The 26187-nt window shown below is 37.3% G+C and overlaps 1 protein-coding gene across 4 annotated transcripts in view; it reads right to left on the bottom strand.

Annotated features, from left to right (window-relative positions):
- Positions 1 to 235: 235 nt before the first annotated feature.
- The window catches only part of PRIM2 (DNA primase subunit 2), a 120968-nt gene continuing 95016 nt past the window's right edge, over positions 236 to 26187 (bottom strand). For all 4 annotated transcript variants that reach the window (XM_083831353.1, XM_083831352.1, XM_083831351.1 and 1 more), the window contains 4 exons: positions 24203 to 24329; positions 22478 to 22560; positions 8141 to 8209; positions 236 to 816 (listed from right to left, as the gene is read on the bottom strand). In XM_083831353.1, coding sequence (XP_083687479.1) covers positions 589 to 816; positions 8141 to 8209; positions 22478 to 22560; positions 24203 to 24329 — 507 coding nt within the window. In that variant the 3' untranslated portion in view covers positions 236 to 588. The remainder of the gene's footprint in view (positions 817 to 8140; positions 8210 to 22477; positions 22561 to 24202; positions 24330 to 26187) is intronic.

The raw sequence follows: 26187 nt of genomic DNA, 5'->3' as shown, positions 1-26187 counted from the left end.
CACTTTTTTGGATTACCTTCTTCATACAATTGTCTAAACTCTACTTGGTTCTATTTCAAGTACCAAAACAGGCTCTCAAAATTTAGTGACGAGGTACACAAATAAGGAAGTTGATTTCCCTCAGCTCCTCACGTAGAAAACAGAGACTGGCTCATGCCCTTCAGAGGGCAATTTGAATCACAAGAACTCCTACTGAACTACCACACAAAGACAGCTAAAAAGGACATACCACAACTTTGTATTTTACAATTTATTTATTAACAAGAATCATATAAAAGTGACCAGAAAATGGGTAATAATTAAACATTTTGAACAAAATCAAAAAATACAAGTCAGGCAAAAATCACTTAAGAATTGGGAATGCATTTTCATTTCCCATCCTTCGACACACTTTATACAACAGTATCCTAAACCGGCAATTGTAAGTATCGGATACGATTACAGCCTCAGTAACTTTCTTTTCATCAGCCCATTCAAAGCACTAAATGCCTGCGTCTTCTAGGTAGTGAAGTGCATATTCCTTAGTATAAGGACATATTCAGCTAAAGAAGAAAGACAGAAAGGAAGAAAAAAAAAAAGCATAGCTGCTTAATCTTCAGTGAAGTATGCCTCCAGTCCCTCCAGTTCTGCATCAGCTGTTGTATTTGAAGAGCTGGGAGTAGAAGTTGAAGTCATGCTTTCCTGACTATTGCTTTTTTGTTGAGAGTTGCCTAAATGACTTTGTTCCTTCTTCAGCTCTCTACCGCCAGTTAATAACTTTTGACTCTCTGCAAAATACTGATTAGGATGATTCAAAGAAAATCCAATGTCGTCAAGCTGCACAAAATGAAAGGAAACGTTATTGTATTTCAGAAAAAAACATTTTTTCATATTTGAGAACAAATTAATTAGCAACTTATTAAGTTTCTACATTGTTGAATAAAAATGCATACATTTGTCAATACTAGTCCAAGAAATATTAGGATAACATAGATTTATTTTCATCACAAAACTTCTTCCCTCGCATGGGGAATAAAATTACTGCTTTGAAATAATCAGACAGTATTTTAGACTGTCTTTCCTGTACTAAAAAAAAAACAAAAAACAAAAAACAATACAGGTAAAACAGTATACCTTTACAAATTTAGGACAACCGAACCCTATACCTAAATCTTTATCTTCCTACCCTAATAAATGGACTTCAGTAAGTCTAGAATGCAAACAGCAGTAGAGAATATAAACAGAACTTGTTACAACTGAACAATATAAATGTAGAGCTTGAGCATCAATGTGAAACTCTCAATAGAAAACAGTAGCTTCGCCTCTTCCCCTTTTTTCCCCGGCAGCCACAAAACCAATATTTATAAGGAAGCAGATAAAGTTTGTTCTTGTATATTAGTATATTAGAGCAGTTGTTGGAGAGGAGCCCACGCAGGAGCAAGGGGTCTGGGGGGAGCTGCCGCCCACATGTGGGGGACCCGTGCTGGAGCAGTTTGCTCCTGGGGGATGGACCCCGTGGTACGGAGCCGTGTGGGAGCAGTTCTTGAAGAGCTGCTGCCTGTGGGCAGCCCCCGCAGGCTCAGTTCGGGAAGGACGGCATCCCGTGGGAGGGACCCCACGGGGAGCAGGGGCAGGGAGCGACCATGAAGGAGCGGTGGAGATGAAGCGTCAGGGACTGACCGCAGCCCCCATTGCCCCTTCCCCTGAGCCGCTCGGGGGGAGGAGCTGGAAGGGGGTGGATGGGTGGAAGGTGTTTTTAGTTTCTCACTGCTCTACCTTGTTAGTTATAGGTAATAAATTACATTTATCTCCCTACACTGAGTCTGTTTTGCCTGTGATGATAATTGTTGAGTGATCTCCCTGTCCTTATCTCAATCCATGAGATTTTCATTCTATTTTCTCCCCCTGCTCTGTTGCAGACGGGGAGTGAGAGCGTGGTGTGGTGGTGCTGAGCTACCACCACAGTAGTTACCAGTGTCAAACCAATGCAGTCCTTCCAGTGACCAAAGACTCAGGAATTTTGTAAAAATTCCCAAACGTGGGATACAACAAACCAGGAATCTAAAAGGCACAGACTAGGAATCTTCTGCTGCCACAATCTTCCCATTTTCCCAGACAGGTTCCCGTTTTCCCAGAAAGGAGTCAGTTGCAACTTAATGAGCGACTTTGCACGTGCGCACTCACACACATCGCATGAGGATACATACTGGTGGCTGATTTAACATGCAAAACCATCAGCTTAAATTTCAGCCACTTGTGAAAAATCATAAAGCGGAGAATCAGTGTGCGTCCTAAATGGGATCCTGATTAAATGTATTACTGCAGCCTATCTTAGCGCCATCAGAAAATGGCTGCACGTACAACAAAATCTAATTCAGGCATGAAAAAAAGATATTAGCAACTGTACTAAGTGACCTTGGTTGAAAAACCCTAAAAATAAGTGGCAGGCCTAGCACACTAATTTGGAACTCAAAATAAAAGGCACATAGCAAAAAAAGAAACCTAAAACCACTACTGAATTTCATTTCAATCTTATCTGGATGAGTTTCATCCAGCCAGCTTTCATCCATGTCCCAATTTCCATTATCTGGGAACTAAATTACTTCTTTACACCAAAAAGGCTTAAAAAATAAGCCATACAGTGAAAAGCTGGTTTTCTTAGGAAAAGCTCTTAATTATCTTTTTTTCCTTAAAATCTCAGTTTTCTTCAGACCAATTTAAGACTCATTTTGTAGCTCTAATTCTGTTCTATGGCACTTTCCCCAACAAATTAGAACGAGCTGTAGAAGCAGCTCGTTGTATAAATAAAACCCACAGCCACGTTTCCAGAGGTGACTGATGGCATTTGTCTAAAAGCTACTTACAGACTGTTAGTTAAAATTGTCGTATGATCCCATGTACCATTTCTCCTTTTCAAACCTAAATGCTGCTAAAATAAAGCTCTAGTGGATGACGTTTAAACAATGCTATTTTAATTAAAAGAATTCTGCCCAACACCTTTTTTTTTTTTCTTGAGTTGGAAAAGAGAAAGTTTTGTTCATAATCATCATTATCCTTTGTGATAGTGATAAATAATTCTGTTCTGTGAAATTTTCAGTAGGTTTCGGTGAATATTTCTCCAAACAAAAATATTCTGCTCTGACTGGAACTACACAATAAATCTGGACCACAAAAACGCAGGTGAAGCAGACAGAAATTTCCTTGATTTTTTTTACATTATGCTGTTCATGTTACTTCATGCAAGTTTTACAGTGTTTTAGTGTTTTACACCAAAAAAATCACAGCAAGTTGAAAAACCTTCATCGTTAACTTAGTAAATTTCTGGTAACTTAGAGCTACCAGAAGCAGAGAAAGTAGATTTCTCTATCAGTTTATCCATTCACACCTGTAAATCCATCTGGAAGCCACTATGCCCAAAGAAAAATGTATTTTCTGGGCAGTCAGAAATTTAAGCTTGTAGAGTCTATCGATCCAAGTGAAAAGACCTGTCACTTCAGACAGAACTCTTTATTCCATCCAGTAGCTGATGCTATCACAAGACTGTTCTTGGATTCAACACATTTTGCACATGCTGACCTTCATACAAATTCCAGTTTTACAGTTCTGCTATAGCAAATGTTGTTTTGAAAGAAATTGAAGCAATCGTTTTATAGCTATGGTATCTTTGTTTTCTTAACCAAGAACTTTTAAAACAAAAGCTGACATTACAGAAAAAACGTGGAGCAATCACGGTGTTATCAAGCAACCCAAGCAACCAAATCCTTTTTTTTTTTTTTTAAATTAAAAAAAAAGTCCAACGTTCTTGTGATTTGATCACAAACTAAGAAAAATGTCTTTGACTTAATTCCTCCCCCCTCTTTTTTTTAATAAACTATTCAGAAGTGATTCCTTGGCACCAGAAAGCTTGCTAAGTGTGCCAGATTTCATTTGCTCTTTAAAAATACACAAAGATTGCAAAACATCAGTACTCAGGAATAAAATGCTGAGAGAGGAATGTTAATATATAAATAATCAGCTGTACAGCAAGTAACTGGCACAGCAACACTCATGCAAATGACATTAACAGTAGTTCATTTGGAATACAACTTAGTAACAGAGACACTAACCAGTTAGGTTTTCTTTTTCATAATAGCCAGTCTTCGATCAGTACAACTGTGATCTATTTACAATCAAATCTTGAAGCACTAATTATTTCTACAGGCAAGCTGACACAAGAACATTAATTTAACCTACTGGTAGTTCACAGCTGACTCATATCATCAATCTCTTTTACTTGACTATATGTATGTTGCCCAGATCAAAATTGTTCATTCTGGAAATATTTTCCTCTATTTTGAATTGTTATCCAATTCTATCAACTAAATTAAAATAAAATCTCTCTGCTATTGTAACCGTGCAAGGCATTCCTCATTACTGTGACTATTTACTTTGGGTTACATTTGCACTCCTTACATTTGCAGGGTGTCTCATTTCCTCTTTACTTAAGCTGCCTTCTGCCCACTCTTCAAAACAAAATAAAAACTTAACCAATCTAAAAAGAATAATCAACATGAAATAGCTTACTATGAACTCACGTACAAATACTACAACTTCAAACAGTTATGATGCTTTCCATAAGACTTCAAATCCGAATTTGACTAAAAAGACAAGATAGTTCAGTATCTTGGTAGTTTGAATACTTACTCTAGTTTCATGTATAACAAACATATATTGTTTCTTATTAAAATATGATAATTTGAAAATATCTAGCCATTTGGTCATACTTCTATCATATCTTTTCTATCATATTTCTACACAGGCCATTCATTCATAACTCTTATCAAGTCAAAATGGCTTTTCTTCTCACATGGAAAACTGCTTGTCTTGATCAAATTATACTGTTATCATTTAAAAAATAACTTTCCCAAAAAGCAGTGTGCCTTAATATCCCAGAACTTGAAATACACGTTAAAGCCAATCATGCACCATACGCAGTGCTTCCCTTTTCCACACTTTCTGAAAGACTTAGCGAATTTCACGTAGGTACATTTCTTTAACACATTAGTTCCTGCATGAAGACAATGCACTGGACCGCAAAAAATGATGGTCACTTTTGTTTTGTGATTGTGAGATAGTGAAAAAAAAAAAGGTTCAGGTGAGGTGTAGCATTAAAGTTAATAAGCCCAGTTTACACTGAATCTTCAGATAAGCAGCATTTAGGTATCCTGTAAACTGGGAATACTGAGGTGCAAAGCATCCCCCCCCCTGATTCTCCCCACATAGTCGAAAACATCCCATTCTAGTTCAGCTGGACTTACTAGGACAGACTTAGTGTCAAGCACTACACTACTGAAGCCAACAGCAAAGCTGCTGCCAGCATGAAAATAAAATGCAATATAGATTTGATAAATGATGACAGAGAAGAAATGCAGAGAGTTCTTAGGTAGACGTAGTGTGAACTCAGCGAACTCAGAAAAATATCATCATCTTAAGCAAGTCTCTGCTACAAAGCCATTCGTGGTAGATCAGAAAGTCTAATCTACATAAGCACTACAAACTCTCAAGAATTATAGGTAACAAGAACTGCTTTGCATAAAATATATCAAAAACTTCCTTGATAAAATTTTGGACAGATTACAAAATTGAAGCTGAGAATTCTCCAGGTGAACCAGTCCATTATTTCTGGAAAAGTTTTACTCAAGATTTTTCAGCTATTTGACAAAACAGTAATAATCAACATTATACTGCTTGATTTTTCAGGAATTTTTCCACTGAAAAGCTCTGCTCTTCGTATACAGGAAAGCAAAGGTTATATGGCTTGATTAGCTATCATCAATTACAGAGATTTTTTATCCTCCCCTTGAAAATAAAATTACTAAAACATGTAGTTGTAGGACAGAAAAATTATTCTTAGCACACTGTTGATGAGTTTAGCAGCTAAATTCTCAAAAAAAAAAAAGCACCCTCATAACCATGTGACATTCAAACTGCAGAAAGTGACTTTGTGTTTTCTGCTTTTGCTGCTGGAACAACGATGACAGGAACTAACAGCAGGAACACCAACAGCGTCTGTCCATGTTCTGCCTCTGTCAGTTTTGCAGCCACTGTGCTGCTTTCTGTTAAGTAAACTTCAAGAAAATAACCAGACTTCAGCAAAATTACTTAGTGGACTATAGAAAAGATTACCAGGATAAAAAATCAAAGACCTATCACCTCAAACCATTCAAGCCACCTTAAGAAGCAAACAATAGAAGGGGACCGGAACGCGCCATATTGTTCCACATAGAATTGTTCCATTTACTTTTGTGGACAGCATTCCCAATATCTCCGTTTATAAGCTTTTACATGTCAGAGGATCTTCACAGGGGGATTTAGAAAGCAGTAAGTTACTCCACATGTACTAAACGTGATTTTGTAGAAATGAATAAGGGTTACTATAGTAACCAGATGAACAAAAAAACTTGACAAAATCTTTTTCACTAGTTTGATTACTAGGTCTGAAAACGATGGCACGCAGTCTTTGGGACAGCAGGACTTCTAGAAAGCTCTTCATCTAGAGATTCTAGTTCCTTCTTCCCCAAAAACAAAACACGATAAAAACTACAGTTCTTGTTAAAAAATAACTCATATTAAAAGGAAATGTGCTTGTGGCTTGAAACCTGTCCATAGAATGTACTTATTCCCTGGAGGCTACATTTACATCTAACCTATGCAGAAATTCTCAGGAAAGTTGAATGCATGAAAAAGAACAATCATAATGCTTCCTATTGTTTCTTGGAAGATTTTGATAACCTTCAGGACAGAGCTGTTGTTAGGTGACAGTTTCATTTCTACATGAAATGAATGAAAACAGAACAAGTAAGATGAATCTCTAGCTGAAGTATGAAACAGCAGTAAAGCAGGAAGATGATTTTCTTAGCGCAAGCAGCGAAGACATATTCATATTACCCAGGACTGAAAGAAAATAAAGCTTTGTGGGAATTTACCATAGGACAACGGAAAGACAGCTTTACCAAAACACAACACACATTCAGCACCATGTTGATTTATTCTTTGGTGAATATTGACCTTGGGTTCATAGTCATCTTGGGAAAATTATTATTTCTACTGACTTAGCCGTACATAGGGTATATATTATCTAAATTTCAAATAATACATAATTTTGAATTTCCTTTCAGATTATTACAGCCATTTTATCATCTTCTTTGACGATAAGACAAAGCGTTCCTCTCAAATTACAGCTGCCAAACTGGCAATACTGAATATGGCTTCAGAGTATACTTTTGCTATACATTCACCCTAATGATTGCTGGGAATTTGAGGAAACAAGCAGTTCCATCTAAATCAAATGTGAAAACCAATAAGAACAAAAGAAGTCAACGGCAAACGTCTCTGGGTGGGTCATCTAATCCTCAACCAGATTTTGAACAAGACCATGTTCTGATATTTGAAAGGGATGTTTCCATTTTTTCAGCTGTGGAGAGGACAAATTTATAAGAAAGACTGCACCCTCTTGTTTTTTCTTGACAACAAGGAACCTCGAGCCAATGAGAAAACTATTTTTTGAATCAAGAAATCATGCAGGAGGTATGCTACTGCCATTCTCTACCTTACAATTTTGTGGATCTTGCTTTAATATTTTATAGAAGCTTATGATTAAGCAAGTGGGAAAGGTCTGTGAATGTTCAGTTTGATTTAAAAAATCATCACACGTGACCAAAGACATGAAAAAATGTCAAACGAAAATAAACAATATTAACTCTGTAAGTGCTGGAAGATTAGAGTTTCAGTTACATTTCTTAGATCTATTCTGTTTATTTTTAAGGTGTATCTCAAAATATCAAACATACATTATGGGTTAAAAATAACAGTTTGTTTAAAAAGAGGATATTGAAAAAGTTAAAGGGCTTAAAATAGACAAAATTTTACATTATTGACCATTTTCAGGAAGAAATCGTAACTTTTTACTGTATCTAACATTCAGGATAGTAAATAACATCAATATATAAATGTAGGAAATTACAAAAGAATATGAGAAATTATTGAAATGAAAGCTAACAAGGCAAGACAGCTGATGGATGTGAAAGCTGCAAATAGCCTCTGGATTTCATGCACGATTTCCATGGCCTTCCTCGAGACAAAAACGGTGATTATAGTATAACAGAAATTAGTAGCTACTTACATCGTGTGTCAATTCGAAGTACTTCTGACAGGCCAACTGGTAATGCATGCCCTTCACCAAATCCAGGATCTAAACAGAGGAAAAAAAAATTTAAAGGCTTCAGAGGTAGCACAGACATACAACCAGAGAATTCTGCATCTTGTTGATATTACCATGACAAGGTAGGTATCACTTTTCTCAGCAGACATGTATAATACCTTGCAGAATTCTGCAGCACATGACATCTTTGACTCGTGTATTCTATTAATAAGTGACAGCATTTATACACGCTACAGTTCTTTAAAAACACTCTGGCCACATTAAAAACAAGATAAAACCCCAGGAAGATATATCTGGTCCCTAAAACTTAATTTTAATACCCTTAACTTCAAAAATGAGTTGTATATATATTTTGGTAATACAATTGTGACAGTTATTGCCAAACTATCATATTGCAACATCTCTTCCATAATTGCAGACATAAATCTAGTAATTCAAGTGGTTGAAGCATGAAGCAATCAAGTACACTATTTGTATTTTTATTTTCCACATTACCAGTTTGTACAGATGCAGAATAAAACGCTACTGTGCTCCCATCAAGAAAATTTAATGCAAACCCTTTAGACAAGTGTCTGCGAGACAGGAATGCTTCTACCTTCAATCAGATTTGTCCTTTTTGAAATGTAGTTATTTCTAGCCAAGCTCAGCAGAATACGTGAGTGAATAGCCTGTTTTCAACACCTATTAGGAAAATCATGCTATCTTTTGTAAATACAATTTGCTTCCCAATTCTACCGCATGTAATCTCTTCTGTGCTGTATAAAGTTCCATTCTTATCAGCAGAATGCAATGCCGCCTGAATTTTTTATTTATTTATTTAAGTTTCATCACCTCCTCCCTCCTTCATATAATCAAAATGTATGCGCTCTCTGCTTATCAAACAGACAAGATTGCTGGAATTAAGAGATAACCTCACTGGAAGGAAAAATAGTTTTCAAGAAATGTTAATTTCAAGGCCCTTTCCCAGGTTTGACCTTTGTGTCAAACACAGCAATACACTCCGGCTTAAATCCCTGCTGCATTCGTTATTGGATGCCGCCTTGTATTTATTGACAGATATATAAATAAATTACATTTGCTGAATGGATAAAAATGGCAACACACTGCCAAGAAAGTACTTAACCACATTGTTTCTCTGTTACAGTTCAACTGATTACATTTCTATGCCTCTTGCCACTTCCTGTTAAATCTTCTGTAAAAGATCAAGACCAAGGCCAGCCAGGCAATGAAGTCTGAAATTTGGCACTCTCTCTCAATACACACACACATCTACGCATACATATATATATATATATATATATATATATAAACACACTTTCTTTATCCCCCCCTTTGAAAGTGACTGAAAAAATTACCGTCACATTAAGCAAAGGGTTGAAGAAAGTTCGTCTATTTGAAACACTTCAATTACATTTTGCCTTACATCTTCCTCTGCCTGTTCCTTACAATAAAATCTGTACCGTGCAAAAGAGCTCTCTATTTTCAAGTAAATGCTAACAACATTGTATGTATTCATGGTTTTTTTTTTAAAAAAAAAAAAAGTTGAATCCCAAATCTTGACATTTATGTGTATTTCAACTGGACAGAATTGTTACAGCAGTTTTCATTATACCAAAAAGCCATTATGCCCCACTATATTTTCCTCATGATTCAGAGTCACGATCAGAAGACCTACGGGTGCACTGGCTAGCTGAAAGAAACATTTGCACTGAGTTATTTCATAGCATTCAGATTTTTCTCAACTAACCCTTCCGGCGGGAATAAGTCAACTAATTCAATCTAGCTCATGAACCCTTAAGGTCTCCTAAGAATTATTCATTTAACCAAGATTACACCTCAATGTAAGTAAACAGTTCAGAACCTCAGGTGGAAATGCATTTTAAGACTCAGAACCGAGTGAGCAAACAGAAGCTTTCTGAAGTATCAGCAACTTCTGAGTATAAAAACCTCAAAGTTTAAAGGCATCGAGGTTCTCTTCTAATTTAAGAGAACTTTTAAGAAAAGTTGATCAGTTAAAAGGCTAGTAGTCATACCGCAGCTTAACTTTTCGATTCCAGACCACACAGTCATAGCTGCTTTTTGCATCAATGCTACCATTATCCAACTCTCCTGAAAAGCAGAAAAGACAAGAATTATCAAAGCTGGCTTTTGATTTACTAACTCGGTGATTCACAGGATGTGAGATCAAGCTGCTGTTGTCGCCTCTGACGGTTCAGTGCAAAAATGGTAACTTCAAGTGACAGACACCAGAAGAGGGATCACTGACACGGTACGGATGACGAGAGAATAAAGCGGCACTTACAAATAAATTCCACTTTTGTAGGAGAGATTATCCAGGACAAACTATTCTTAAACCAGGCCCATTTGAGGCCTGACCCATCCTCAGGAAAATCTTGACCCATCTTTAGAGTGGAGAAGAGTACTCCATCGAATCGATACTGCTGACACGTAACGTTACCAGAGCTGGCCTTGAGGAACCTAAAATTCTTAAGGAACAATTTTGTAATTGTGCAGCGGCTCCATCTTCACTGCCCACCTTCACCACACTTTCACCAAGGACCTGCTGTCCCACTCCCTCAAGACTGCTCAAACCTCCCAGAGGCTGCTATTCTGTAACCACACTTTTTTTTTTTTGCTGCACTACTATGAAGACACACGTAGCTGGGAGAACAGCTGTTAAGAGGAACCCCTACCAGCATTCTCCGCCGAAAATGGTAATCACATCTTCATAGCTCTTCTTTTCCCACCACTGACGGTGCTCCATAGATCAGCATAGCAGCCAGAACAGAGCAGGGACTTTCATCTAATTTCTCAAATCAAGGTACGTGGTTGCACCAGTAGGCATACTTACATTGAAGCTAGATTGAACACGTTACATTCCTACTCCTTTCCCCTCTCCATCACATCACCTCCTCAGCTTTGGCTGTTTAGCCAAATTTCAGCCAAATTTGACAGGTAGAGGTGACAAAGCTAGACAATTCTTACGTGGTGATTAAAAATTTGGTTGGGTAGAAAAGCCAGACAAACATTTGTGACTCATTCAGGGAAAAGCAGTTGTAATTCAGCTCCCATCCGTTCTGAGAGGCACACAGAAGGCAGCCAAAGCATAAATCTGATAACTGGCACATAACTGTAAATCAGCCACATCACGCAGAAACAGATTAACTTTTTTTTTGTATATGACAGGGTTGAGGAATAAGGATTACAATAAACATACCCAAAGAAGAACAGCTTTAGTAGATCAACTGGGTGTTCTGAGACGAAATAAAGAGTTAATAATGGCAACAGCCGAACCAGCTAGGAAAGAGTGCTCTGCAGGAGAGGAACGAGCAATGCTCTATTTAAATAAAACAGAATTATCATTCATAATAAATATTATCATTCCTACTACAGTTGTGCTCATAATGAAAGCAAACTTGCAGCTGCTTTTCGCTGGTGTTACCCAGAAACAGACCTCCACTCAAAACTACCTTAATTACCAGCAGCAATCTTTTGCCTCCACATATATTCAGACATTTACACTAAATTGCTTTATTTTGCAAGTAACTGTACATAGTCAAGGACTCCTTTTGTTAGTTCTTATGTGCCTTTTCTTTCCCTGCCATCTGCAACTTGCTTTTGTGATGGTGCTTTACTGACTACTAATGAGGTTAAGATGATGTTTGGCAGCTGCATGCAGCCACCTGCTTTATGGACCTTCAGCTTTTACAGCTAAGACACTGCATAGCTGGGTAGTTTGAGCTCTGCAATTATCCATTGTTAATTTCACTTATTCAAAGTTAGTTCATTTTATCTGAAAACGGCTGAATTACCTTATATCTTCCGAAATCTTTCTGCTGTAGATTCAGTTAAGCGTGACTCATTTCTAACCTTCATTTTATTTCAAAGGTGACTGAAGATATGACGGGGGGCAACTGCTGGAACACATCTGAACACATTCACATTTTCTTCTGTTTCAGGTCAGTTTGTGACCACCTGAGCGTAAGTCCTGCCCCAAGACTCCACACTGCACTTCACGGGAAAATCTTTTCTCCATTTTTTAATACCTCCTTTATATTTTAAGCTGATCGCCAGCAATTTTTGAAGGTTTTCTTCGTATAATGTAGCACAAATTTTCTCACGTTTAAGTTCTGCTTTCCCTCTAGGACTCCCTCACAGGCTGGAGGACCATTGCTACATCCTTGCCACAGCTCCTGTTCCTCCTACACTCTTTCACTTGTCCTTTTGTAGTCAGAATACTTGATCTCATGGCACTCAGCATCGCACATGGTAATACTCAGTGCACCGTAACAGCTCAGCTTCTCCCCTGCAACTTGCATCCCAACCATGAAGTAACAAAACCTAATCCAGTATGCTTTGCAAAGGTAAAAATAAGAGGCAGTCATGACCTTGATGGAGGTATTTTATGAACGTCTCTTAAAAAAATACCTGTAGTTTTCCCCCCTCCGTTTTTAATGTATAGGCTTTCCAGCCTTAAGTTCTTGTTTTATGTATGACAGTGGGGAACTCATTAAACACTTAAGAATAAACAAATGTCTGAATGAGAAGAAAATGTCAATATGTGACTATAGTTGCTGCAGCAACCCCTGGGCAGCTTATTTAATGAAGACAGACATTAATTTAAACCGAGTTAATCGTCTTAAAAGGAAACAGCTCTAATGCTAGTTGTGTTTGCTTGCTTGCTTGCTTTTTCAAAGTTTTACACAGCCTACTGCTGAAAGATAATGGTGTGAACATCAGGTGCATTAGCCCTTCTTGCATTTGAGTATTTCACTTCTCCGATTTCAAAAAGTTTGGAAATAGCACGTTGTAAAACGTACACTTTTAATCAGAAATTTGGGGCTATGTTTCCCCACACATTTTCATTTAACTTGACAAATCCTGTATGAGTTTACAGCCACTTATTTTAAAAGCTAGTGCTGCCCGTTTTTAGATTTGATAGATAACCCACGTTCCCGTGTAGCAAGGAAATGCTCAGTCAAAGCCTGGACTGTTATCAAGTGTGAAAGCAAGCATCTGAAATACTTCAAAATCAAAACACCTTACAAAATAAAATTTTTACTTCATGTACATTTTAAGTTTACAAAACAGCAGTTTCAAGAACAATGACCTAAGACAACTTGCTTCCTATATATTGTTGAGAATACAGGAAAACATGAAAACACATCCTAAACAGTGCGTTTAAACCTTTGATTTCTTCTGTGCTATTCCTTTTTCCTCCTTTCTCTTCTAAATAAAAATGTCACGAGCAGTTTAATACTCCATAAATTGAAGCTGCTGAAGTGTAAAGACAGATCCTAATTCTGCCCCCTCATTCCTGCCATCTCCATTTTAATGACAGGCTGAAAGCGAATCTCAGTCCTCTTCCCTTTTCTCAGGTTCACCTACAGCTGGATAATTTTTTCATCTATTTTACCATTTAGTCGTAAGTCCAGCATGAGGGAAGGAATGGAAACTCAACAAGCACAGACAAACAGAGGGTAAAACTGCCTTCCATAGCAGCAGGACCAATTTAGGCTAATAAGCACGTGGTACTGAAGTCTAAGATTTGACTAATGAATTTAAATACTTTAAATTGAACTCGCTGAAAGTAATGACATTCTTCTCCAACAGTGGGAGAAAGTATGCTTTTTACTCTAATTTTATTATTATTTGCCCTAAACAGCACGTAATTCTATTCTTCTAAAAGACGAATTTGATTGTGTGCTAGCGGAAGGTGCCCAGAGAGGCTGCGGAGTCTGCCTGGAGATCTTCAGAAGCCACCTGGACATGGGCCTGGGCACCCTGCTCTGGGTGGCCCTGCTTGGGCAGGGGTTGGAGCAGATGCCTCCGGAGATCCTGACCACCTCAACCATTCTGTGATTCAGTAATGGACACTCTCAATATCAACTGACCATACGTTTTTATTACATTATTCTGGTGGTTAGAATATCAAATCCAAGTTCTTAAAAGTGTATTTTCTAGCCCAACCTTTATTGGTTTCCAGTATAATAAAACATCTGTCTTAAGTACTTAAAACCATGTTCTACATAGAACAAAATCTGTGCATATACTCTGACTATACTGTATTCTTAAAGACTTTTGTTATCAAACAGATTAGCTATGCTCCTCACTGTGTTTCTGTATCTTTCTTGCACTCAAAACAAAACATTCAAAACAAAAAGTTTTCTTTTTGTATGCTGCTTCACTCACACAAGCCAGTTCATCAGTCCAACAGTTCAACAGTTACTTTTTCAGTTACCAGCCCTTCAACCAGATTTTAGAACAACTCACTCTTATTTAATTGCATACACCCTTTTTAACAACAATCTCACCCTCACCTGACAATAGCCATACATACCTTCTCATTCCTAACATTTGTTTCAACTTATCAGGAAAAAAAATGAAGACTGGGAAAACTAAGTCTGAAATACTGTCACTCCGATTTTTAGAATAGCTTTAATCCATGTCATGTTAAGATGTCATGAAACACTTAAGACATCAAATTATATCATGCTAATACTCTCCATTGATGGTGTCAGTAATACTAACACCACAACACCAACAAACATATACTAAAAAAGTCAAAAGAAGTTGATCAAGACACATTATACCTGAATGATAAGAATAGGTGAGAGTATTAATACTGGAAAACAAGACTTGCTTAGTATTGCCTAGATAGACTTGTATTTGTATCTGTTCAGCTTATATGCCAAAGTAGCCCTAGTGAAATCAATAAGCATATTCATGCTTGAAAACTAAAGACAACAAGACACATAGTTTAACTGAGGAATCATAAGCAAAGTACAGTATTAAAATACCGGGTCTATAGAGTAAATCAGAGAAAGTATAAACTCAGATGAAATGGGGGAGACGCACTCCTAACACACAACTATTATTTTCAAAATACTGGAAAGGTTGAATACTGTCTCCTACCAATAAATGGTCCCCATCAATACAAAATACATGGAAATTTACAGCATTTGTAGTTACACAAATCTACACCAGAGTGCCACAAAGATTTATTTTCACTAACGAAATTTCCTTGACATAATCTTATTCTCAAGACACTTGACTGTCCACCTGGAAAGATTTAATCGTTTTAAAACATTTGCAAATTTTGATATAGTAAAGACAATAACCATCTGAGCAATTTTGGAAAGCAAACAAGCAGTCTTAACTCACCATTTGAGAGATGTGAATGATGTACAATTTCTAGATTGAAGGTCTAATGCTTTTTTAAAATTTCTTGGCAAGCAATATGTAAGGGTACTCTATTTTAGGACTTGAATTTTAACTAGTTAATTTACTGGGGAAGAATTCTGCCACAAAAAAAATCTCACAATATCTATGCTCTAAGTAAAAATGTGAATTTTTGAAAAGAGTTAAATTAATAAATATTAAGTCCCATATGGTATCATCATCAATTAAATATTTATCATAGCCACAAGTCAAAAAAAAAAGACAAGAATTAAAATTGCAATTGCTAAGAGAGATTTTAAGGAACTTTAATGCACCAAATTTCACTGTGATAGCAAAACCAGTCTCACGTGAGATTTGTCTGTATTAAGAATATCAATGGTTCTTGTGGTTTTGTTCCTGTTTTTATATATCTCCACAATAAATAATAGTTTAATAACTATTAGTAATTCTTACTTGAACAGTATCCTCAAAACTCACAGAAACACTACCAGCACTAACTGCGGTTAGGGCAAAATTCTTCAGCTGCAAAGGAAAACACTTTTACAGCTAGGAATGATCTAAAACTTTTCTAATATTAAATCGTCAGAAGGGGGAGTGTGGTTTGCCCAGCCATGGCTTAGCTAATTTATTTCTCTCCCTTTTAAGACTCCCCTATCCCCCAAAACATCAAACTTGTCAGAAAACATTGTCCAAAGTTCAATGACTCATTTAGAATCTTTCATTTAATCCAATTATGGAAAAAAGCGGCTTTTTAAATTAAGAGAATAATTCTACTAGAAAGAATATTCTTTATTCTAAAGTTATCTATCTTGTGTTCATTTACATTAGCATTTTTTCTTAAAAAAAAAAAAAGTAGTAATTGGAGCAAAAGCAATAATGAGTCTAGGTCTCCTGTTTCTCCCTACTGCAGAACCACAAGTTTTTATTACCTTTTGCTATTGTGATAGCAGTGAATTGGGAAAAAAACCTGGGCAATTTCTTCAAAAACCGATATTTTAAAACGAGTCTAAATCAAAGCCTATCACTACTATTTTTCTATTTGAGATATGTCAGCAACATATTATAGTGCATTTAGTAGAGCACCAAAACAGATGCATTTATCTTGCAGATGCTTTAATCTTCATATTCTTCAAATTGATTAGCTTTTCTCAGAAGCGCTTTTATAAAGATTTTACCTGATTAGCAGTATACCAAAAGACAGAAATGAAATGTAGTCCAAAATATAATGCAAATACTATGCAATCACACATTAGATTGTCAGCTAACCGTATTACTTCTCCAAGAAGCAATTTTTAAACAAACAAAAAATCTAATTTCACAAATAAAGAAATAGCTTATCCTGAGGAAAATGTGAACTAAATACAAGTCAAATAATTTGGTTCTTGGAATAAACATCAGGATTAATTCTTTCTGCTTCAGGGTATATAATAACTAGGCAAGACCTGTGAGTCAATTCCTCTATTACCAGAAAGATCTTTTCAGCAGAGACAATCTCAGAAAAGACAGCCTCAGAAAATCCAGCCTGAGATAGCTGGCTGGACTGAGGTACTTCACATCAAGCAGATTTACATGTTCAAATGTCTTCATCACTTTTCTCACTACTGGCTCTACTACAAGATGACTGCAACGGAAGCAATGCTCAGACTGACCACCGGCTCATGTCAGGTCTGGCAGTATTTACTTTGCACCGCAATCCCGAAGTCCAGCTTTCCTGTTTCACACCTTGTCCATGCACAGGGAGCCCTTTGGAAAAGCGCTGTGAGGATGGCTTATGCTCCCACCACAGGGCAGTCAAATGCTATCTTTGTATGAAAAGACTCAGGAATTTCCTGTCTTATGAACCTCAAAGGGAAAAGAGTACTCCTTATCTCAAAAGTATGAAAGACAGCCCTAGAAAGAGAAGACTGAGGACAGCACTCTATATGAGTACTCTAAAAACACCAGATTAAAATCCCAGAACTCAAATTGAGTTGGAGCACAGGTGATTTGGAAAGAACCCATAAAAACAGAAGGCATAAACCAAACACAGGATGGGAAACGCATCCAAACCTATCGGTTGCTGCTTGCAATTATTGCTGAAAAAATAAAACCCACCTGCAGCCATCTCTGATCAACTCGGGATCAACTAAAACAGCAGCCTGACTCATGATTCAAGGACCTCTTCAGATAAGCTGTGAAAGTTACAGGAGAACTGGGGAAAAAAACTCACTGATGTGGCTGTTGACGTACTACAAATCCACATCTGATGGTCTGAAGCACTGTTAACTCACTTTGTGGAAGACAAACCACCACCATTCAGGAGTCTACATCCCCTCGTTGAACACAGCATATTCAGGAATAAATCACAGTTCTTTGTGCTGACAGACAGCACAAAGATTATTGAAGAGAAACACTTAAAACATCAAAAGAGCATTGGATGTAACAACCCCTGGGACTCTAATCAGCAAAAAAAATCCTCAAGATTAGCTTGTCACCAGGACCTTGACGAATATTTAAAAATGTTTGAACAAATGGAAAGGAAGCACCCCAAACAACAACAGTTCTGATCCAGATCACTGTGCATGAACTGGAGATAATAAAGGTTCAACAGACAGTTATGAAAAAATAAGAGTCCCCCAACTAAGAACTGCAAGCCTCCATGTGCTGCTGACAAAGCTGTCAGCTAAGTCTCCATCAAATTCAAACTTTAATATCTATATTCATACTTGCACAAATTAAAGCTAAGACAGCAGCTCTATTTCATTTTGGGGACAAAGTAGCCACCGATGGAAAATTCTTTGTGCATGGCCCCGGCTGCCACAGCTTCTGTGGCACCTCCTCTTGAGGGAAACTGATACTCATGGCAAGCCTGATGAGTTTCCAATCAACCTGAGTTTCACAATGAGAAGTTAATCTTAGCAGGGAACAGAAACTCTCGAACTGTCAACCCCTTAAAGCGAGCTTCTGAGTTCGGGAGAGAAGCATCTACTACTGCTCATCTGAAGTACGGAGCGCGATATACTCCTCTCACAAACACCTTTCACCCAGAAGAGGGAGTGCCGCGGAGCATCGAGTTCAGGGAGAACTACAGGACTGTATGTAACAAAATGCTTGGTGGGCACGTGAACAGAACTCTAGGTGGTAAGCTCAGAAGACCTCGTGCCCTTACACACAGAGATGCTTCCTGAGACCTAGCATGGAGATGCCTTTTGAAAATCTCATCTGTTTCCATGACAATGGCTGCATAACAGATTCACACATTGTCAGATAAACATAAGAAACATTTTACAGCACAAACCATCCACCCACGAGGTCTCCTGGGTATAAACAGACACATTCTTGAAAAGGAGCACGTCTTATGGTGATAGCATATAAGGAATCTAGCTCTGGAAACATTTTGTTTAGGTGAAAAATGTATTAACTAAAAAAAAAAAGGTTAATCTCACAGTAGCTTGAACCAACTCTTATTTACTCAAATGTTCTCCCAGCTTACATCTTGACGGTGATACTGAGGGAGTATCACTTGCTGCAGTGGTGATAGTTACTACCTTTCTTTTCAGGTTCGTAGTGATACATCCTTCCATCTACTCCTCAGAGGAGGCTGTAAACAGAAAACCTTTTCTGCACAGGGTAATGAGCCCATAGCTGTAGATCCTACTAGCCCTTGTGATAATCCAATTAATTCTCCTCACACACAACACAGTGAAGAATGATTCCTTGACCTCCACAGGGATCTGATAAGCCACTGCATTGCTAACCCCTTCTAGAGATGGCAGAAAGGTTACTTATTAGTTGAACCTATAGAACTCTGAATATAAAAAGAAGGAACTACTTTTGACACTGAGAACATAAAGTACAGGTACGTGTTTTGGGAAACGAAGAAAATCTTCATACTAGACTTGTTTGGGGAAGTGGGGGTCTGCAGGACCTTGGTAATGGAGCGGGTGGATATTATATTTACATTACCCACTTCAACCAAGCAGTGAGGCCTTTTGGGCTGAATTCTCATTGACACACTGACTTGCTCTCAAACAACTTTGTCAACACATCCTATTGATCTGGGTTAAAAAAAAAGAAGTCTGTTATGGGATGATCCCATTCACAAAAACTCTCCAGGAGGTCACCGAATTGGATCTCGGATCACCCATTAGTTGCTGAGAAAGACAATTGTATTAATTTGTCTGCTAAATAACTACAGAGTCCTAATAATGAATAGCTGACAGATGGGTCCTACATCCGTGTAAAAACAGCAACAGACTTGTATGAAAGTGCAGACACTTTCTAACAAAACAGGTATCGTGTTCTTCCACGTGTGGAGGCAAAAATTAGCTAAAACTGTAAAAACTGTAAAACTGATGGGTGGCATCCAAAACTGAACTTCCAAACTGTCAAGCACAAACCTGCTAGCTAGCTACAACTGGTATGAGCTGGTTGTAAATCTTGATAACATTTAGACTAAACAGAAGTGACATGTTCCAATTTTCCAGTTAATAAGGAGACATAACACAGAACCATCAGTTAGGAAGCTGATTGCATATTTTGCTGGCAGACTATTAAGGTGAAGAAAAACAGGGACTTGGGAACACAGAAAAAAGAGGGTGAAGATCCTGGGAAGTTGGGGATTATTCTGGAGATCAAAGATGCATGGTGATAAATGCCAAAGAATTCCCTGGGATCACAGCTTGTAGTGCCTGAGACTCTTAAATGCAAGCAGCTACAAAACCGGTATTGATATGACTTTCTGCCCGATCTTCCCAGACCAGCAGTGATTTCCCTGACCTGAGTAAACACAACAGCAGAGTGGGGAGCAAGAGAAGGCTCATGTGAGATAATCAAGCACGGGTATAATTCTGATCTCCTTGACTGTAAAAAGCTTTCGGATCCACTACAGGTTATTTACTGTGTCTCAACTGTGGCACCAGCACACACATCAGCTGATGAGTCAACTACTGCGCATGCTTTCATTAAATGGATGCGAGAGACTTGCATACACTGCAGGCATCTGAGTCCTGGAACACTGATGTCAAACTCTGGCTCCTCTCGAGTTTGCTCTCCTCTGTACGAGGCCACTTTAGTGTCCTCTCAGTCCAGAATAATGCATTTAGTACTACCATAAACCATGCAGAGAGAACTGAAAAAGCACTGCAATACATGCATTGATCTGGTTTTGACATCACTGAAGGGAATTTTTCACTTTGTGACAACCTGCTTGTCTAGAACACACAAAGCAACAGAAAAGAATAAATGAAGACACATTTGAAGACAGCAAAGAACTCTGAAACAAAGCAAGGAACAAGTATAAGAAGCCATGAGCCCCAGGAAAGACACTCTGTTTATTAAAATACATAGCTGAAAGGTCGAGCTTTGAATCATTCATTAAAAACATAAATCTGTTGAGTTTTAAGAAAGCTCTCGCTGATCTGAGCTAGCAGAATGTCTAACAGACTCAAAGGGTACATGCAGTTTGAGTGAATGTCAATCTTGAGGCTGATACACTGGAAAAGCAACTATATCAGAAGTTTCAAAGGATCGACAAACCGTTCACCCCTCCTAACCATTCACTGCACTAAAGGAAAACACATTTCTGACACCACTGGAAGGTCAGCAATTATCACCAGCATTGGAGAAGACACTATAAAGTTGCAGTCTGGACTGAAGGACTCTGAGTTGTTATTGGTCATGTGTAATGGGGAGTGGCAATTATAAGATAGGTAAAAGCTCTTGGAGACAGATGTGAAGCAATCCTCATCTTCCTCCTGAATATCTCAGACTGACTGATGTAAAATATCAATTTCTGAAAACCCAGACAGAGCCAGCTTTATAACTGGACTTTGTTTTGTTTTTATTACTAAGAGTGGCCACTGCAGAGCCCTGTACTCTCAATGCACTTAAACTCACCCCACAGAGTTCCTAGACTGCACTGTGTCCTTTTCCAGCCACTGATAGAGATGGTTTCTCTTACTCAGTTTTGATAAGAAAATTTAAGATTTGTAATGAGTCCCAATCCTACTTTACAAACAAACAAACAAAAAATCCACAAATGAGCTAAGGAACCATGTTAAACAAAGATCCTACCTCATTGTGCAAAAGCACTGAAGAAATAGCCTCAACTGAATCCTACCCACGCACAGCAAGGCAGCTAAAACAGGAAATCCATACCAATCTTTCCAATGATTAGCAGGATAAAAATCTCAGAGCAGCATGACTTTTGATGCATATAAAAAAGAAAAAAGCCAAAGGAAGGTATCTCTAGTGCCTGTCAGATATATGAAAGACAGTTAATATGGTCCAGGAGAGAAAGAAAGGAAAAAAAAAATTCCAAGAAAAAAAGTCTGGGGATTTCTAGAATTTGTGAAGAATGACTTCCAACGAACAATAAAATCTTTTAAACTATTTTCTTTTAATCTACCTCCTAATTACTTCTTCCAAGGGAAATTACTTTAAATGAAACTTTCACATTTTTTTCTAACTAGTGCAACACTCTGTTGGTGCCTGACCAGCAATGGTGATATTCCACATGAACAAAAGATATTTTTCTACAGACTTAATGTAGACTTCACCCAGTTAATATACCTGACTTTTTCCTGAACTGTCTCAGCTGAGCTCTAACCTGTATGTCTCCCTCCAATGAAGACAACAGCGCTCTTTTATATCCTTAACCTCCTGCAAGAACAATGAATGGGAGGTCAATGTCCTTCAGTATGCACGTGAAAAAGTTCCATTTTCTGCATTGCCCTTTCTATAGATGACAGGTTATCAATTTACTGTTACCTTTTAAAAAGCTGATAAAATCTGTTAAATTTCACTAGGCATCTCATGAGCTGTTGTTGTCTAGGGGAAGTCAGCACAATGGACCTATTTTTTTTCTTTTTTTATAAGTTTATTACCGGAAACAGTGACTAACATCCACTATAGTAATAAACAAACTCATAATATTAAGAAAAAGGTGATGACAACAGTCAACACATCAATGGGAGCACTGAAGCAAGAAAGACAAGATTCTGGCTTAAGCCTTCTCTAAGAAGAGATATTTTACAAACATACCAACAAATTGCATGCAGCATTTCTACACCAATATAAAGTACAATTGAAAAACAGGGCCTCATTAAAGGAAGTTCCAAACAAAATATGCCTTACCTGAGTTATTCCACTGGGAGGGATCTTGTATGACTGCAGCTTCTGCTTCAGTAGCTCAGGCTCACTGTGGCGGAATGGGCACCCTGACAGTAAAAACAAGCAAGCTCACAAACAAGGTTGTTTACCCAGGAGTTAGCAGAGTAACACACTCTAGAGACCAACTAAACCGTTTCTAATTGTCTAACAGCTTATTAATAAAAAAGTTAATTGCCCATATGTGCAATTGCTTTTTTTCTTTTTTTTTTCCTGTTCTTTTTTTTTAAATAATTAGTCCACTGCATGGTTAGTAGGGCACCAGACTCTCAAGAGTTACATAAAATATCTTAACATAACCAGGCCACAGTTCTCATTCAGTGACAAGAAAAGAGATTGTTAGCTCCTTACTGACAATGATAGCACTGGTACATTTAAGAGCTGTGAAAAAAATGGAAAAAAGACAATGATAGTCAACTAGTCTTTAAAACATAATCCTTTATAAAATACTGCCTTAGAAAGTTCCACCACCTTGAATAACGGTTTGGATGATGATGTGTTTTTTTTTTTGTCCCAGAATTAGTTCTGAGACACAACTGGAGGAACAACCTAATACTAGAATAACAACAGTGTCACACTGGTGAGGGTTTTCCTTCAGTCACACCAAGATAGGAAATTTTTAAGTACCCCAACAAGCTTAGGAATTTCTGTTCAATTTAATTCGTACCTCAGAACCCCTCCAATTGCTTACCTTTTATAACATCTATATATTTAAAGTCTCCTTGCACTGTGCAACTCAGTACATAGAGCGCCAAAAGCTATCCAGTGCAATCTAAAGAGAACATTTGAAGACCTGATCTTGAAATTAAATACATAAGAGATTACAAGAATAGCAAGACAGACACAATACTCCAATTTGTCAGATACTTTGCCAAATAATTTGTTGATAGAAAACTATGTTTATGGAAAAATATGACCTTACTCTGAAGCAAGAGTTTCAAGAAGTAAATTCCAACTGTAAATTCTGTTTGAGTAAGGACACAAGTTCTACAAAACCGATTTTTCAGATTACTTCAGTATAAAAGATAAAGTTTAAACATTATATGTACCCTGTATAATCACTATTATGACCTCGTTTGTAAAAGGATAAACAGTACAGTTTGGCATTACACATCATAGCAAAACAAATTGCTTAAGTATTTATTTCTTCAAAATACTGGAAAACATCATAAATTCTGTCCTTGTTAAGCTTCCTTTTGCAGTATCTATGTTGTCTGGGATGTGTATATAAGCCATGACTTCCACAGCGATAGATTCATTGCCCTAAAGAGTTAAAAATGTCAATACCAGGTCGTTTATAAATTTACACTATTCTACAACTATAAATGAAGCATCAAGAAGAGCCCTGAATGTCCTAAACTTCTGAGAAGCAAATGAATTAATATAAGTAGAAAAAGGTTGCCAGGTTGAAAGCACAGCTTAAAAGGAATTTAACTTTGGTTTCTGACACACACAGTGGGAAGAAGACTAGGGAAGGAAAAGGAATTAGAGTTGAGTACAAAACTGAACTTCTCTTGACTGATATGAAGCAAGTAAGGCTAATCACAAGAGTAACAGAGAACAGCAGTGACTATCTTAGTAGTCCAAACTTACTACCAGTGGAAGAAACTGAAATCCATTTGGCTCTCTTCCTGAGCCAAGGAAAAGGCTAAAGATTTCCTTTTCTCTTTTCTCTTTGTTTTGAGAACTCACCATGATAATCGCCTTGACTCGGTGGATTGGACATGATAATCTTCATGCAGCTGTATGGGGTATAATCCGTTCTCCTTCCTTCTTTCCCATAGCTGTGGCGAATGCTGTAAGCATATCCTTTGTCAAACTACAAAAAAAAAGCATATATACTTATATCCTGCACCAGATTTTTAACTTTGCAAATAGAAATGCTGGATTATGAAGTCAATTCTCCAAACCTACTCAAATTGAGGAAAATGAAAATAGATTTGTTTGCTGCTAGCTTTGATTTTTACATTATATGGACTTGTATATGCACATATACATATTTTACATGCACAAGAGAAATAAGAATTATCATCTTTCAAGCTGATGCAGAAATCATTAAAGACAATTTAAAGATCAAAATTGTGACCCCCAAGATGTTAGTAAATGATGAAGACATGGCAATTTAAAACCTTTCATAAATGTCCATAAAATAATTGTTTTATCATCGGAAAATAATAGAAATTCAGATTTCCTTAGTCAGGTTCATATTTTTGTTCCCCCAAAGCATAATGCTTCACCTATACTTTGTTTCAGCACTAAAGTTCAGTTTGTTAGAGTCTAAAATTGAGTGCTTTGCTTGAGAAAAAACAAAATTTTTAGCAAATCTCTTTTGTCCAAAAATCAGCTCCCAACTCATACCAACTCCTGCAATAAAACTGAAAGTTCTAAAGAAATATAGGTGTAAACAAACATTTATCTTGGCCGCCAAGTACATTGCTATCCGTGTATCATTTTAGGTAAGTCCTGTGAAGAAGACTCAGTGACACAAGTTCATGCTATTTTACGTATGGCCATAGCTGATGTAAGATCTGTGGTAGAATCAGAATAATTTCACACCCATATTCCATGAAGCTTTATTAGCTACTCTGAGCCATCAAGGAACATCTGTTCAAATACATACTCCTAGAGGAACTGAAGTACAAGTTAGAGACTTCTCATTAGCAACTTCTTTTTACAGGATTTTGCCCAAAGTATCACAAAATAGTTCTTAAAAAATAAATAGGATGAAATAATGAAGCTTTGTGTGCAGAATTACACTTCCGTCTCTCTCCTCCTCAAGAAAGCTACAATACATAAAAGAACAACTGTGCTCTTCATGCTCCAGCATTAACTTTACATTTAATTCAGGCATAGAACTTCACAAAAACAATTCCCGTAAGAATTTGTTTTCTTATCAAAAACAACTTAAAAATCATTTTAACTCCAATATTTTACTAACATAGGTCAACACAGACAAAAAATATTGAAGCATATAATTGGTTAACTCTGTTTATTTAACAGATAAGAGCAATTCCCTGCTTGGGCTGCGGATTTCCAATGGTTTCAGAATACTCAGACATCTGTGAAATTATCTTGACCTGCTAAAACTCATACAAAATAAAACAGAAGAAGAGGTATACTTTTCTTAATATAATATTTGAACGGTTTTGACAAAATCTAACTATATATGATGGAAAACCTGTAACATAATATGGAAATATATAATATGTTGAAACATACAGACAACCTTTGAGAATAAAAACATAAGTTGCACCTGATTCTGGATGGGTGAAAAAAAAGGAACTTCCTTATCAAGACACTGCCATAGTCAAGTTAGTGTAACAATATTCAGCACTCACTCCAAATCAGACTTAAGGCATCCAAACCACTGAACAAACATTGACTAATTAATCCTTACTATACATTTGACAAAGTGACTTTATTTTAAAAGAACACCAAAAAACACAGATATATCAAATAGACAACGTTGTGTTTTCCAGCACAGCCAAGGCAGGCTGCAGCACATCAGGATATCCTATCTAGTCAACCCTTCTATCCAGGGGAGAAAAGAAATGTTCGGTTGAACAAGCACTATTTTTGCTTACAATGAAGAACTGGGTTTACCAACAGTAATAATTTAGGAAGAAGTGGAAGAGTGTAGGAGGATGTGCTGTAGGCATGTGCATGCCCTCAGGAAG

The sequence above is a fragment of the Anser anser genome (assembly GCF_964211835.1).
Source record: "Anser anser genome assembly, chromosome: 3".
NCBI lineage: Eukaryota > Metazoa > Chordata > Aves > Anseriformes > Anatidae > Anser > Anser anser.
This window is presented reverse-complemented; position numbering and strand designations above follow the sequence as displayed.